We start from the raw sequence: 14,771 nt of genomic DNA, 5'->3' as shown, positions 1-14,771 counted from the left end.
TTGTGTTTTTATATATTTAAAAAGTCATCAGTCACATATGTGATGAGCTTATGTTTAAAATATTTAGCATCATACTATGTGCTAATATTTGCGGAGTAAGTTGATGTATTTCTCTGCTATTGAATTAATAGTAGCCTTTCTTTCTTTATGTGAGATGTAAAATGATGAAATTGATGAAACTTTGGTATTAGACCTCTTTCATTTAACTTTGCTACAACTCCCTTCCTTATTTGTCCAATTAACTGGTTTCAAACTTCTTCTTATCAGGTACTTGTGAGGCATTTGGTATACAAGCTCATTTTTACCCTGCTTAGTTAATTAAGGTGACTGTAAACAAAAATATGTACAATTCAAAGTCATGCAGTGTTTCACACAAGGATGGAGGTGATAATAGCTCAATTCCTGCTAGATCTTTCCTGTCTTTGCTCTGCTACTTCAGACTGACCTTGTCCACAATCTGATGACCTCCCTATTGCACTCAGCTGTTTGGAAAGCTGCTCTGCCATAGCTAGCCCTGAGGGGGTATCTGGGAGACCACTGATCCATTGACCCATGTCAAGACTGGATTTCAAATCTGATCTACTTGGGCCTCTGACATAGCTACACACAGGGGTCCACTGCACATAAAAGCCAACAAAACAGCCTGTATTTTTCTGCTGGTTAAGTGGCATGCAGTTTCCACTTGTTACACGGAATACCAGTTTTACACTAGTCACTTGCTGTGAAATTAATTTCCTGAAGCAATTACTAATATTGATCTGTTCCATTCAGAGGAGGGAATTCTCCAATTTAGCAGCATAATTTTTTCTAAATCTATCCAATTATCATCTTTACTTGCTGTGTTTCCTAAGACTGAATGTTAATGTCCCCTATTAAAAATACATCAAAGGCAAAAAAACCCCATAATTTCTACATAGGCATTTTCTAAATAAATGTAATGTTTGCATCACCCAGTTCAAATTACAAAAATCTGGAAATAAAAAAATTAGTTATGGTTCTAATAGCAACATTAACTAGACCACATTGTATACATCCTACATATTATGCGGTAAATATATATTATAGAATAGACCGCAATATATTAAGTTACACATTTAATTAAAAAGGAAAAATATATATTACATATATGCAGTAGGTTTGCAGTGTTGTTGTAGCCATGTTACTCCCAGGATATTGGAGAGACAAAGTGGGTGAGGTAATATTTTTTACTGGAGTAAACTCTAACATTTGCAATAATAATAATAATAATAATTTGCATCTGATGAAGTGAGCTGTAGCTCACGAAAGCTCATGCTCAAATAAATTGGTTAGTCTCTAAGGTGCCACAAGTACTCCTTTTCTTTTTGCGAATACAGACTAACACGGCTGTTACTTTGAAACCTAAAATTTGCAATAAGGTAACCGTACTATTGAAATTTAACTTTTCCTGACATTATGTGTTTAACTGGGCCCTTAATGTTCTATTGTCTGCTTTAAATTTCCTTTTTAAAAAAAAGTGCCTCTTAATACTAAAATTGTTCCAATTAAGCTTAGAAATTCAAACTTCATTAGCTGTGTGTGCATGGCTGTTTTTCTGAAAAATTCCTGCTGTTGTAAAAAATTCCTCACTGTTGCAGCTCTGCTAGTGAGAGCAGTAGTGTAGGCAGGCCACTGCTGTGTTAATCACTGTGATCTAATCTCACTCAGAGCAGATATACACAATGATAAAACTTCTAGTTTCAATCTTGTAACAAGCTCCATGCAGGTAGACCCCTTCACTCCCACGGGAGCACCTTTGACTTCAGAGGTGCTCCCCCTGGGTGTAGTGGTCTGCCTGCATGGAGTTCATTGCAGAATCTGTCTTGAATGTTCCAGATGTTGCCACCACCAGTTGAGTTGTACTGGAGTGTCGAATACTTAACAACAACAACAACAGACTTTTTGACTTGTCACCTTTGTTTGGTTGGAGTTAGCAGGATTTTGAAATGGAAAAAGAAATAGAGGGCCTGATCCACTGCTGCATTACTCTAGTTTTAATCTGGTATAACTCCATAGATTTCAAACTTTACAGAAAATTTACTTTTGAGCAGGGACCAAACATGGATAATTTCAGCCCAAATGGTGAAAGCTTCAGACAGTATGTGTGAGTGAATGGGATTATTACCAAGGCTATGATTCTGTCACAGAGGTCACAGATTCCATGACTTTCTGGGACTTCTTCTGGGGCAGGGCTGGAGCAGCTGTCATCCTCGGAGCAGCGGCTGCCAGAACAGCTGGCCAGCGGCCAGACCCGGGGCTGCCACCGGAGCAGCAGCCAGGGTTGGTTCAGCCCCTCTGGGGCTGTAGTAGTAGTAGTCGGCCCCTGTTGCAGGAGCAGCTGGTGGGGCTGGAGCAGCTGCAAGCCCCAGCAGTACTCTTTGTCCCCCGGCTGCCTCCTCTCCAGGGAATTTTTTAGTAAAAATCAGGTACAGTCTCAGGCTTCCATTAATTTTTGTTTTTTGCCCGCGATCTGTCGTGACTTTTACTAAAAAATATCCATGACAGAATCGTAGCCTTAATTATTACTGTTTTGCAACATTATAACAATTATAACAGGCACTGCTTGCCTGCAGTGTTATGATTACCCTTTGTACACTTAGTAGTTATTCTTTTAAACATGGGGATTAATATGCAACTTGAAAGGAGCTATTTTGTCTCAGGTTTCAGCCAAAATTTGTTTGCACCATGAGGTCTTAATTTATTCCTCACCTAAATGGTTTTAAAAGATTGTCTATGAATATTTGTCAGATAAACCTGTAACCAAAAACATTTTACATATGTTTTTAGTCAACAAAATATATTGTGAAATATTTCTTGAAAAATGCTCCCTTCCATTGTGTTAAGAGCATGATCAGGGCTTCACAAACATTTAAAGCCTCTTCAGATTTGGAAAGTAATGAGAGAGGATCTACCTGTGAGTTTTTAATGTTCTCCGTATTGCACTCTGCCCCCCATCATTAATTCTTTATGTAACTGTGTTGTATGTTAGACTTTACATCATGATATTGTTTTTCCTTTGTATACAGGAGCTGATTCCTGAATTTTATTATCTCCCAGAGATGTTTGTCAACCTCAACAATTACAATCTAGGTGTGATGGATGACGGAACGGTGGTATCTGATGTTGAACTTCCACCATGGGCCAAAACCCCAGAAGAATTTGTTCGCATAAACAGGCTGGTAAGATGGCTATCATCTGTTGTCAGTTGAGGACCAGGTCTCGCAACTTCTCTACTAAAATACCTTATGACCATTTGTCCTTGTCCTCTGTGCATAGATAGAATTTGCATTAAACTATTATTGAAAATGATAATCTGATGCAATATAAGGGAGTAATGGTTTCTTACAAAGGGGTGAGGGGGAAGGCTTGTCCTCTCACTCTTAGCTTTAAACTTTTTGTACACTGTGAAGATAAATATTTGCGTGGGGGGGGATATTGTAAAGAAAAAGTAGAGTAGGGGGTGGCTACATAATTCTTTTTTACATTCAAGTCTTGTATACCTTCAAAAGACTCGATGATTGAAGGACTAATGAAATTGTCCTATCACAAGAGACTGAAAATTGATTGATTTTCATTCAAGGAGGCTGTTTAAAATGTATATTTTTATTGGATTTTTTTTAACACTTATTTAACTCTAGTGTCTAATGAACCTTTGGGAGAAGTGGTGTCTTTCTTAAAGAGTCAGTGCCCCCACCCCTTCCATTAAGGGAGTGTTTTTCAGACATTTGAAAGCTGAGCTGCCCTTCAGGAAAATAACACCAATCACCCCCCTCACCCTCTTGTAATTGTGACATGTGGTTTTAAAGGCCTACACATCTTAATTTATACATTGTCTATGTCCCACCTCTTCCCCCTAATCCCTCCCAGGGAGTCCTTCTCTCCTAAATGTTGGGAAGCCCTGGTGTGTTGGTCTTCATAAAATAGTATTTCCTCTCTTTCTTATATGCTTGGAAAAGTGAAATAATTGAACAGAGCTATTTTGAAAGTAATATCATTGTTTTCTGAGTTTAGCACCCACTGAAATGAACGGGGCAGTTCACACCTCAGAGCTATTGTTTCAGGCTCTCTGCAGACTCAAAGGTCTCTCCAACAGCGACATACTTTTTTTTGCCAACCATAACATATAGAAACTTTTAAAAAATAAATAAAGCTGAGCATTGAGGTAACAACTGATAGTCTGTCCATGGCCCACTCAGCTACTCCTTTGCAACCCTCATAGAAAATATTTAATTAAGATATGAAATCCTACTGTACACTTCAGAGACGCTAAAATGTCTTCGAAGAAGATCAGGAAACACCAGACTTGACCTTCCTAATATTTCTTAGGTTTAAAAAACAAACAAACAAACCAGAAAGAATACATTTATTCTGTTGTTGAAGGATAAACTTAAAACCTTTTCTTCATGACGAAGCTAAAAAGGCATACATAATTAAAAACCTTTTTTACAGGTTGTCTTAAAGCTTTTTACTCTGTTGCAAAAGAATTTATTCAACAGCGGTTCCTCTCTTTAGCAATTGGTCATTAACTGTCATTTTATTTGTGAGGTAATGCTATCATCGCCTTTGGAAATACTATTGGGTGTAGGCTTGACTCTGTGTATGGTTGGGGTAATGGAAATCAAGAATATTAATGCTTGCAATATTTATAGGACAAGTTATAAAGATTTTGAATTTTAAAGTATTCTAGAACAATTCAGGTGTATTCTTTTAAGGGAAAGTACATGTGAAATTGATCCAAATTAAGATTAAAACATGCACAGACTTCAGATAGTAAGGCTACTACCTCTTAAACAATGCAGGTTCAAGTGCAACTTTGGGTATTACAGAGCTTGATGAAGTTTGGTGAATTATGAATATGATATTCAGACTCTTTGAGTTCAGCATGTGTTGATGATTCAACACCCTTCTAAGAACAGAAAACACCACTGCAGACTTGTTCAATGTAATTTAGCATCTTGATTTGCTCACAGCAGTATTGTTAATCCTTACATATACTATGTCCATCTTTCTGTCATTGTCCACACTAAGAAAGTTAAGACCATCAGTGGAGGCTGTAGTACAGACAGGCGTTTTTACCACCCCATAATCGAATCTTGCACAATGGAAGCTGTCTCTCCAATGGCAAAATTAAGAACCACAATCCAACACTCTAGCTCCACTTGTGGCAACAATTCTGCCTTGTCCACTGCTAATAGGGTTGCACCAGGGATCATTATAAATCCTAATTTTCCTGCTGGGGACATAAACAGTACTCCCCAACTCCTTTCTCTTTTCCAATATTCCCATACCCACTCTTTCTTTTTTCTCTTCCTTTCTGACCCCAGCATCCATTTTTTCTCTCTGCCTTCAGGACTGCCCTTTCCCCCGCTCTTTCATTTCCCAAGGCTGTTGCTAATAACCTCTGCCTCTTTGCAGTTCTACTTGATATCTCTCACTTGTGCTATATTCTCAGAGGAAGTGCCTGATCAGTAGGAAGAAGATGCTTTTTAATTATTTGTGTTAAACTCTTGGACACTAAAGTAGTATCCCCTTAGAGCTATATCTTATATAGTAATACACTCAGTCTGTATTCTAAGTAGTAGTATTTTTCTTTATCTACTTAGGATCTACATAGTAAGTGTTGCTTTATTTTGGTACTCCTTAAAAGGTCATTTCAGAAAAAAAGAACTAGAGTGAAAACCATGTTTCTTATTATATAACGAACTGTCTACTAAGCAGTAACATTATTTCAGGTTTGAAAGGGGCAGCACTTTCCTAACCTTGAATCATTTGCACTTTCAAATTTTAAATTACTTTAACTCATAGTTTAAATATTTTTCAGATCTTAAAAATTACTTAACTATGTTCGTACAACTCTAGATTATTGTTCAGATGTAAATATCTAATTTTTGTTTTTCACTTGGTTTAGTTTTCAAGTAAATGTTCATTAATGAAAGTGACTTATTAAAGTTATTTAGTTTAGAAAGGTTTTATGTTAGTTATTATGCTGTCCATCTTAATATCTGGCACGTAGGTAAAAGTTGCAGTATTAGTAATGCATTTATTAATAATGAAGATTTTCATTCCACGTTTTTGTACTAAACTAGTTCTTTCATTAAGAGAGAAAATGCAAAGTAATTATTAAAAATAAGAATGTTTTGCTCAATAAAACTTTTTTTACCTGAAGATATAATTTTGAAAGTATTTTATAATTTGATGCAGTAGAGTATTTTTGGTGGCATAATCTCATTTTGGGGAGGGAGAAAATAGGGACTTGAAAAGCAGCACCATATAAAATTTCTTTGTTCAGAGCTTTGCTTCTGATAATAGCCCTTCTGGCCACACCACAAATCCCTGCTAATATTAGTGTAATTCATAAACAAAGAAAGTTTTGAACAGCCCTTCAGGGTTAAATTAAAGCCCTTTACTAACTAGTCAACGAACTAGTTTAAGCTGGATGTGTACAACAAGTAAATTTAGTCTGCCTGTAAGGCTTGGTTCCGTCGTGAATATTTTTATGGGCAGTGCCATTAGTGATCTTCTGTTTTACAGTTGAATAAAAACCATCAATTTGTATGCAAAAATACTAAGATTAATTTTCTTTTTAATATTTGTGGGTTTAGCATGATGAACAAAATGGCTATTTTTAATTAGAATAAGTATATTTAATAGCAGTCACCTGAAACTCAGTGCCTCAGAAATATTATTAAAAATGGTTGTTACAATACAGCACTGATTCATTTACTATTCCTTACAACTTCCTGTATCAGACTAAATTATGATTATAGTATTGTAAGTGCTCTTTTTTGTAAGCTATCACACACAGATTTTTTCCTCTTGCATTTCAGTTTACCTTTTCAAGACCACAGATTTTATGCAATGATTGGAGCTCATGAAATGCATACTGCTTTGATCTGTGACCTTTTTGTGGTGCTAATCAGGTTTCTGATATCATTATACCTTGCTCATTAATCATATTTCCTGCAGCCCGTCAGCCAGCCAGACAGCCCAGGCCCCTGTTTTCAGCCCTGTGTTGGCAGGTTTCTGCTTTTCCAGATTATTACAGTGTGATACTTTGGCTTCTCATAAGCAGACCCACATCAAGCTGTGTGCTACAATTAAAGTCAGATGGTCCTCAGGTTGAACAGGGATATAGTGTTGCAGCTGTCTGTCTTCCTGGAACAGACCAGTACGAGGAACAGATGATATGTAGGTCAGTGCATAATAACAGATTGTACACTACTGGGTCAATAGCAGGGGTTCAGAACATTAATTGACTGACAAACTTATTTAAAACTGATTCCCAACCTCTTTTAAAACTGTATATAGGATGTATTTTAAATAGAATAGATTGCATATGTGGCTGTTTTTTCTGTGTGGTATTGGGAGAAAGAGGAGTATGGTGGATGGATAATACTACATTTTGATTGATGCAGTGTCATACAGTCAGCTAAATGAGTCTAATAATGTAGTATAAACTACATTTTAGAATTGTAAAATACAGTTTTTACTTGTAAGTTTATTTCCTCTTCATATCTTGTATAGTTTGACAACAGAAAGCATGAATCACAATTTTTTGGTAAAGAAGACTTTATTTGATCAAAGTGTAATAGTCTTTCATCAAGCTGAAAAATAAATTGTTTTTGTTCAGTCTTCTCCCCCCATAGAGGGAATACAAATGTACTTGGATAGTATTTTTCTGGGGTTTTAGATCATTTATTTAATTTAACAGTGTTTAAAATGTGGTCTAGTTTTCCTTGATCCTGTGGAGTAGTCACAATTTTGTGTCTAACAGTGGACTGCTATTGTAATATTATATCACATCAGAAATTCAGAATTATGACTTCACTGATGCACCATAGATGTGATAGATGATCAGGACCAAAAAAATTAGGAGACACATCTGAAAGTTAAATGGACTTCAGTTTTAATCAGATATCATTCAAAGTTGTCCCCAGTATTTAAGTCTCTCTGTAAAGCTGAAAGAGTAATCATTAGTAAAGTTATGAACCTAATGTGTACTGTGCAAAATATTATTTAAATATTCAAACTGATTTAAAGCTTGTTGCATATCCTTAGGAATAAAATACTTATAGTTCATCAAACTTTAGCAGTACTTAAAGCCATATATTAGCGCCTAAAATATTTGAAAATGTTTTCTTCAAAGTGAGTGAGGTAATATCTTTTATTAAACCGACTTCTGTTGGTGAGAGAGAGAGAAGCGTTCGAGCTTCACACAGCTCTTCTTCAGATCTGACAAAGGTAACCAGTGTCACAGCTAAATACAAGATGGGACAGATTATTAAGCATAAGGGGTTAACACATGTCGTACCACAGGTTTTGCATTTGTTGTCCTGGAAAAACCTGCAGACATATTTTTACTGCTACAATGATCAACACTCCCCACAACACACTTTCAAAATCTATGGGTTCTACACATTCCTATCACAATACATGGTGTAAATCAGCCAGTGCATTAATGTCCCAAGAACAACTATGCGAGTGAAACCAGATAATCACTATGCTCTAGAATGAACTCACACAGAAGAATGATAAAAGACAAAAATACCCTGTCACTTGTGGCAAAGAGGGATTCTCTCGTCAGCATAGGTATTCCATGTCCTCAAGAGAAAGTAGCTAGGTTGATGGAAGAATTTTTCTGTTGACCGAACACTGTCTACGCTGGAGGTTAGGTCAGCTTAACTATGCCACTCAAGGGTATGTTTTTTTTCCTCTTCCCTGAGCAGCGTAGCTGGGTCGACCTAACTTTTATTGTAGAGCTGTCCTAAAAATCATGATCTCAACAGAGACACTGGTTTTATAGCTCATTATAACCATTTATAACCCTCCTTTGTCCTATGACTGCAGAGCTGTGAATTGCCCACTTCATTTTAATTGGTTCCTTGCAACATGTGTTAAACCCTTATGCTTAACAATCTGTCTCGCCTTGTATTTAGCTGATATTCTGGTTACCTCTTTTAGGCCTGAAGAAGAGCCCTGTGAGGTTTAAAAGCTTGTCTCATTCAACAACAGAAGTTGGTCCAATAAAAGATATTACTTTACCCACCCATGTCTTTCTCATATCCTGGGACTAACAAAGTTACAACAACACTCCAAACAACAATGGAAGATAATTAATTTCTTCAAGATACACACATGTAATTGCCAGCTGCAAACAGTGCATCAGTAATAAAAATACCAACAGATTTTTAAACAATACTCAGGGTTATCATTCAAATCAACGAAAACCAAGAAATACAAAATGAAGGCTGTCATTTCATAGAATCATAGAATCATAGAATATCAGGGTTGGAAGGGACCCCAGAAGGTCATCTAGTCCAACCCCCTGCTCGAAGCAGGACCAATTCCCAGTTAAATCATCCCAGCCAGGGCTTTGTCAAGCCTGACCTTAAAAACCTCTAAGGAAGGAGATTCTACCACCTCCCTAGGTAACGCATTCCAGTGTTTCACCACCCTCATAGTGAAAAAGTTTTTCCTAATATCCAATCTAAACCTCCCCCACTGCAACTTGAGACCATTACTCCTCGTTCTGTCATCTGCTACCATTGAGAACAGTCTAGAGCCATTCTCTTTGGAACCCCCTTTCAGGTAGTTGAAAGCAGCTATCAAATCCCCCCTCATTCTTCTCTTCTGCAGGCTAAACAATCCCAGCTCCCTCAGCCTCTCCTCATAAGTCATGTGTTCCAGACCCCTAATCATTTTTGTTGCCCTTCGCTGGACTCTCTCCAATTTATCCACATCCTTCTTGAAGTGTGGGGCCCAAAACTGGACACAGTACTCCAGATGAGGCCTCACCAATGTCGAATAGAGGGGAACGATCACGTCCCTCGATCTGCTCGCTTATGCCCCTACTTATACATCCCAAAATGCCATTGGCCTTCTTGGCAACAAGGGCACACTGCTGACTCATATCCAGCTTCTCGTCCACTGTCACCCCTAGGTCCTTTTCCGCAGAACTGCTGCCTAGCCATTCGGTCCCTAGTCTGTAGCTGTGCATTGGGTTCTTCCGTCCTAAGTGCAGGACCCTGCACTTATCCTTATTGAACCTCATCAGATTTCTTTTGGCCCAATCCTCCAATTTGTCTAGGTCCTTCTGTATCCTATCCCTCCCCTCCAGCGTATCTACCACTCCTCCCAGTTTAGTATCATCCTAATTTCATCACTAACTTAACTCCTTCACAACATTGAACTATGTGGGCACAACCATGCAAGGAAAGGAAAGAAAGTTGCCTTTAAATAGGCATCAATTTAAAATCTAATGAAACTGACTGGCCCTGATAAGTCCAGGTTTGACTTGTATACCTTTGTGCGTTAGCTGAATTTTAGATCTTGCTGATAAATAAAACTGTTGATCAACTGGTAATATCCATAAATCCAAAAATTTCTATAGCACCCTCAGCTTTTTGATAATTAGAATATTTTAGAAATAAAAGTATTGTCAGAATCAATTGTGACAGCTTTCCATAATATGTCTCAATTTAAGTATTTTTAGTTTATTACAGAATTATTCCTTTTGTAAATTAGTAGTTTAACCATCTTGTTCAATTTTGTTAAAATGTCAAGCAAATTATAAAAATGCTGGTGCAGTTCTACAATCATTTTGAGTTAGAAAGCTGGTGAGAAGAACAAAATAGAGCTTTGACTTGCCCAAACACACATCCTAGTGGGGGGGGAAAAATTGGTATTATAAAGCACTGTTTAGTAAAAAGAAGTCCACAACAAAAATTAGAGAATAATTATTGGTCAATGTGGTGCATTGTTCCTCAGTGCAGGTTACTGTGCTTCATTCCAGAAAACATTAAACAGCCAACAGTCCTTGCCAACTGCCATGGCAACAATACTCAGTGCTGCCAACCACAAAACCTGTTTGGTTTTTTGTGTCTTCACTCTCCCTATCCACAGGCAGTCAATTTGTTAGAGAACTGACAGACATTTTCGAGGCCATTATGCTACTTGCAGCCTATAAAAATTCTTGGTACTTGTTGAGTTAGAGAACAGAGATACAGAATAATCTTAAGGTTAAGGCACTAGACTGGAACTCTGGAGGTCTGGGTTCTGTAACTTACTCAATCGCTGTATTCTATTCCTGACTTAGACCAGGACTACACTACAACTTTGGTTGATACAAATTACATCGCTGCACATCTGCCGAAGTTAGTATATTGCTCAGCTACTTGCGTCAGTGCTGAACATATTCCCTGGAGTGGTTACGTCAATGCAAAGTGCAGTGCATCCACAGGTAGGTATCCCAGTGTACTCTGCACCGCTGTCCAGTGCAGTGCCTTTTGGGAAATGTTCTCAATGAGTTATGTGGTAGAAATGAGTTTCTAAGTGATCTCCTGGAGCTAGATGTCAAGTTCCCAGCATGCAACTTTCTCCATCACTTTTAATGACATCACTATCCCACTATTTTCAAGCCTTTTTAAAAAAAAAAACAACAAACCCACGGAGCACTTTTTGCTGTCCTCCATCTCGGACAGAAGCATGGAGCCTGCAGAGCTCTGCACTAGACACATGAAGGCTGCAAATGCAGGATGCAAGATTTTCCAGTCTTAGCAGCCCGCAGGAGGAAACACAACAAAGGGGGACATAGTGATTCCTTGAAGTACAGATTACTGAGGGACATAGCAAAAGCCAATTCAAGACAGACCATGGTGAAAATGGGGAGGAGTTTCATTACCAGTTCTTAAATTTGATGAAATGGAAAGTAGGGATGCATTGTTTAGGTGTTACGTCCGTTTGTCTTTCTGCAGATAGGTGATTTCATATGGCTTTTTTGTTTTGAAGCTGTCATCTACATGCAACATGAGGGCTGAGGGGGGACAATATCTGTAAACTCTGTAAGTGTTTTAATGGTATCAAAAATCACTTTGTGTTTCTAGACAACATATAGAGAGTCTGTAAAGAAAAGAGTCTGTTTACATATATAGTGTACACTGTCACAAAACACGTATTTAAAGTTTTAGCACACTGATTGATGAGGTATCTTAAAATAGTAAACTACATTTATTTGACTTTGCAGTGAGGCTGTAATTTTAACAAAAATAAGTTATACAAGAGCTATGTTCATTAATCCAAGGGGAAAAAGGTCTTCTGTGCTCATTACAGCTGAAGGAAAGTTGTACAGCCCAAACATGCAAGATGCTGAGCATCTTGTGCTCTATGGAAATCAATAAGAGTAGAAGGTCTGCGCATCTTTCAGTATTGAGCCCCTAATCTCCATGAATCTTGTGTTTTTGCATGTTTTTAAATGTATCAATAAAAAGGTCACATTCAAATTTTGAGTACATTCCATAATCTTCCTCATACAATATTGTGTACACCTGGGAAATCTTGGCAGTATTGTGAAGAGATTGTACATTCTGAAAGGGGGATTTAGAGAATGTATAAAACATTTTAAACTTCACAGAACTGTGTTTTCTTTCTCCTTCCCAGCAGTTAAAGCTTTAAACTGCTCTTTAGTCCAAGTCTGATGACCAATTACAGGAAACTCTGAGGCTATGTCTACACTTAAAATGATACAGTGGCACCGCTGCAGCTACCTCATTATAGCACTTCAGTGTAGACCCCGTCTCAGAAGGGTTCTCCTGTTGCTGTAGTTAATCCACCTCCCCAAGAAGGGGACAGAAGAATTCTTCCATTGACCTAGCGCTGTCTACACCCAGCGAGGTCAGCAGAGCTACATCTCTCAGGGGTGTGGATTTTTCATGCTGGTTTGTGTTTTCAGTATAGACCAGTCCCATCCTTAAATCTTCGCCAATAGGCTTGTCTATACAAGGAATTCATGGAGAAGTTAGTATGAAATAACAGATTTGGCCATTAGCCTGAAAAAAGGAAGGAAAATGTAGTCTCATTTAAATACCTTGAGCACGTGTTTCATATCGGATATAAATGTAGAGTAATGTTATTGAAGCAGTAGAATTACACTTGTGTGAAACTTTTGCAAGTGAGAGTAGAATCCTGCTGTATAGTTTGTATGTATTTTAAATTTATTATTTATTTATTTTTTAAATTTATTTTTAATGTATTAGGCATTGAGGTAGGACAGTGCATCAACATACGCAAAAGAAAAGCAGAGTAGAAATGTTTCCCTGAGTAATTTGATATGCAACCCATTAGTGAGAAGATCTTTTGGAAGTATTGGAATAAATAAAAGTAGTTTAATTTCTCTGTCTATTTAATGTTTGTATTTTTATGTTATATTCTGTGTGCATATGAATTGCTTACTTTTATTTTTCTGATTTTTCTCTTTGCACCATAGCTAAGATATCAGGCCAGAAGTTTACCTCTGTTCAGATCTCATCCAGTTAAATATTCCTTTTTAAATTTTCAGATGAAATTATTATTTTTTAATATTATTATTATTGACTAAATTTAATTGTTTCTCTCCTCTCCCATCAGATTAATGAGGATAGTAATACTGTGTTGATTCCAGTCAGAAATCTGGATAAAATTTACTGTTTCATTTTACTGTTTTAACCCATCAAACAAAGTCCCATAAGAATATAACTTTTAAAAAAAATAGTGTGTTCAAACCCCCCCACTCCCCTTTGGTTTTCATTTGCAAACACAGCAAGAAGCAGTGTTCTTTTGGTATTTTAAAATGAAATTTTAAAATGAAAAACACTGCAGATATTCTTTTAATGGGGCAAAATTAATCACAACATAAAAGGAAAAAGTTATTCTTCTTTGAGTGCTGGTTTCTTTGTGTATTTTGCTGTGGATATGCATGTGCTCCATGTGCCAAAGACCGGAAGATTTTTACTAGCAATGTCTGTTTGTCTGCACATGAGCCTTTCTCCTTGTGCTCCAAACTCAGGGGGTGGTGTGGACAGACAGCTTCTCTAGTTCCTTTCTACTGCTGCAGAGTCTGAAATGGAACCTCTCAGGTCCACGGAGTTGCTCTTCAGTGTTTTCTGTAAATATAGTTATTATTAGATAGTTTTTATAGTGTTAGTTCTTAAAGTTTCAGTATCTCGTTAGTTATTTACAATTTGGGCTTCCCCCATCCTAACCATGTATCTCTCTTCTTCTCTGCATGAGTGGAGATAGATATATGACTCCAGAGGACCTTATCATCCCTCTGGATCCAGAGTGCCTCATTTTATAGGACCCTGGCCTTACTAGGAGACCCAACACCATCCGTACAGGGTTGGTACAGCAGAAGAAGCCATTCTCCTATCCCTACCACCATCTGTGATACATCAACATCCACAATACCAGTGGGACTCTCTGAAGAATTAGAGCCTATGTTTTACTCCTGAGGGGAGTCGGACTTTGGTGAGGAACCTCATCACAGAGACAGGACGTTAGTCCAGACTGAGATTCCAGAATCTCCTGGGCCCCCTGGTGACCTTACCAGGCAGGGTACCCTCAGGATCAATAGTACCCTATGCCATGGTAACTGCCTCAAACAATGTTTGAGCCCTCTCACAGGTTTTATTGTGGGCAGTGAGATCCATACAGATGCTACATTAAATCCATACATTCCCATCAAAAGTCACAACAGCCCTCCCCTCCCAGAGAGGAAACTGAACTCCTCAGGAGACCATGGAAGAGGAGGAGGAAGAACCAGAACCAGCAGTCCCAATAGAAATATTTTCATATCCTGATGAGGCAGTGCTCTGATGTCACTTTTTCTGCTTGACAACTACAGGATACTCCAGATCCCCCTGGAGGAAGTCCAAGAGACACGTCACAAGCTCCTTGACACTTTACGGAGCACTGGGCCTAATAAGGTAGCACTTCCTATT

At 37.8% G+C, this 14,771-nt stretch overlaps 1 protein-coding gene across 8 annotated transcripts in view; it reads left to right on the top strand.

Moving 5' to 3' along the window:
- LRBA (LPS responsive beige-like anchor protein) overlaps nucleotides 1-14,771 on the top strand; it is a 558,473-nt gene that overhangs the window by 425,419 nt on the left and 118,283 nt on the right. For all 8 annotated transcript variants that reach the window (XM_048847356.2, XM_048847351.2, XM_048847357.2 and 5 more), the window contains one exon: nucleotides 3,045-3,197. In XM_048847356.2, the coding sequence (XP_048703313.2) occupies nucleotides 3,045-3,197 (153 nt within the window). The remainder of the gene's footprint in view (nucleotides 1-3,044; nucleotides 3,198-14,771) is intronic.

The sequence above is a fragment of the Caretta caretta genome, chromosome 4 (genome assembly GCF_965140235.1).
Source record: "Caretta caretta isolate rCarCar2 chromosome 4, rCarCar1.hap1, whole genome shotgun sequence".
In the NCBI taxonomy this organism is placed as follows: Eukaryota; Metazoa; Chordata; order Testudines; family Cheloniidae; genus Caretta; species Caretta caretta.
The sequence above is the reverse complement of the archived record's forward strand: the minus strand, read 5'-3'. Positions and strand labels throughout refer to the sequence as shown.